This window comes from Myotis davidii, unplaced genomic scaffold (assembly GCF_000327345.1).
Source record: "Myotis davidii unplaced genomic scaffold, ASM32734v1 scaffold46, whole genome shotgun sequence".
Taxonomy (NCBI): domain Eukaryota; kingdom Metazoa; phylum Chordata; class Mammalia; order Chiroptera; family Vespertilionidae; genus Myotis; species Myotis davidii.
This window is the reverse complement of record NW_006383006.1, coordinates 12,384,685-12,386,754: the sequence shown is the minus strand read 5'-3', so window position 1 is coordinate 12,386,754 and position 2,070 is coordinate 12,384,685. Positions and strand designations below refer to the sequence as shown.

Here is a 2,070-nt window from a genome sequence, read left to right as displayed (position 1 = left end):
TTTAAATGTACAGGTAAAATTCTAGTATGTAAATCTAAATCTTAAAGGAGTTATCATGACTTTTTATACATTTTGAATTGCAAGCTTAGAGATGGGGGATATGTAGATTACAGTATATATTATATACAGGTTAGAAAACTTTTCCCCCCACTTACATGTGGAATCTAATGAACAAAATAAACTGACAAACAAAATAGATCCAGAGACATGGAAGCATGCAACAGACTGAGGACTCCCTGAGCAGAAGGAGGTGAGAAGAGATCAACCAAAGAAACTATATGCATGCATACGTAACCCATGGACACAGACAGCAGTGGGATGAAGGCCTTGGGAGGGGACGGGAGTGGAGATGTCCCTTCTGTTGCCCCATTGCCCCCCTCTACCCTTAAAAAACTTTTTAAATTGCAAACACTGAATACTGGAGGGAATGAGAATTGTTAAAAGGGGATACTTGCCTGATAAAAACTAAATTATTTTTATTCTTTTTACTCTGTTTGAATTTTGAATTTGTAGTCTAAGCAAATAGAAATATTTTTCTAAATATGGAAGTTTTATTTGCTTTTTTACCTTGGAAAAAGGGTACTTCATGCTTTAGCATTTAAGGTCTGGTTGCAGCAGTGGGACTCATTTTCAGATCCATTCCTGATGATTGGATGCCTGAAGCATAGATAAAAAGAAAACAAGGACTCATCAAGTGGGATTCATATAAGATCCTAATATTCTTGCCCTGGCTAGTGTGGCTCAATTGTCCTATACACCAAAAGGTTGCTGGTTCAATGCCCGGTCAGGGCACATACCCAGGTTTGGGGTTCCATAGCCAATCATTGTTTCTCTCTTACTCCTCTCTCCCTCTCCCTCACCCTTTTCTCTCTAAAATCAATAAAAAACACATTTTTTAAAAAAGATCCTAATATTCTTAACCAATGTTTTATAAGCATACTTGGTAAGTTACTTTAAAGTATATGTCGGACTTCCACTTCTGACATTTGGCAGAATGTAAAACCTTAGAATTCTAGATTAAATATGTATAGCTATTTCTTTTAAATGTGTAGCTTGATTCCAAGTCTTGTGTTTTTTCTCTACGTTTTGCTAAATATTTTAGACATACAGGTAAAGCTACTTTGATCAGACTTTCAAGTCAAAAGTTTAGATATCTAAGTATTTGGGAAAAGTTAAAGGTAATTATAAATCATTGCTTATATATTATAGGCAGTTCTTTTAACTAGTAATGTTTTTAGTAGAATTACTGATTTCTTTTTCATGTTTTATCAGAGCAAGATATGTGAATTATATTAAAACATCAGAAGTGGTCAGACTGCCCTATCCTCTTCAAATGAAATCTTCAGGCCCACCTTCTTACTTTATTAAAAGGGAATCATGGGGTTGGACAGACTTTCTGATGAACCCAATGGTATGTATCAGGTTATAACAAAGTATCTTTACTAATCTCTAATTGGCTTCTAGGCAGTTGAAAACTTTTAACCCCTATGAGATAGAAAGCTGACATCAGATTGTTGGATGAAAGTGTAATTAGTGGATTTTAGGAAAACAGTGTCTTGGGAATATATAATGAGAATTGCAATGGTAGATATGACATTGAAATTCCTGGTCAGGGCACATACCCAGGTTGTGGGTTCAATCCCCTGTCTGGGCGCTTGTGGGAGGTAACCAGTATTTCCCTCTCCCTCCTCCCTCCTCCGTCTCTCCCTCCCTCTCCCTCCCTCTCCCTTTCCCTCTCCCTCCTCCCTCCTCCCTCTCCCTCCTCCCTCCCTCTTCCTCTCTTGCTCAAATCAATAGAAAAAAAATTAAGAAAAAAACACTAATAGAGTACATTCTTTAGAGATAAATTGACTTTGCTGCTTTTGAAAGTTGAGTTATTGTTAGACTTGTCTAAGTTTTTTTAAAAATATATATTTTATTGATTTTTTACAGAGAGGAAGGGAGAGGGATAGAGAGTTAGAAACATCGATGAGAAAGAAACATCGATCAGCTGCCTCCTGCACATCCCCCAGTGGGGAAGTGCCCGCAACCCAGGTACATGCCCTTGACCGGAATCGAACCTGGGACCTT

At 37.5% G+C, this 2,070-nt stretch overlaps 1 protein-coding gene across 1 annotated transcript in view; it reads left to right on the top strand.

The window, feature by feature from the left end:
- EMC7 (ER membrane protein complex subunit 7) overlaps positions 1-2,070 on the top strand; it is a gene marked incomplete at its 5' end in the record, with an annotated part of 19,720 nt that overhangs the window by 6,821 nt on the left and 10,829 nt on the right. Inside the window, one exon of the mRNA XM_006778176.2 lies at positions 1,273-1,411. Coding sequence (XP_006778239.1) covers positions 1,273-1,411 — 139 coding nt within the window. The remainder of the gene's footprint in view (positions 1-1,272; positions 1,412-2,070) is intronic.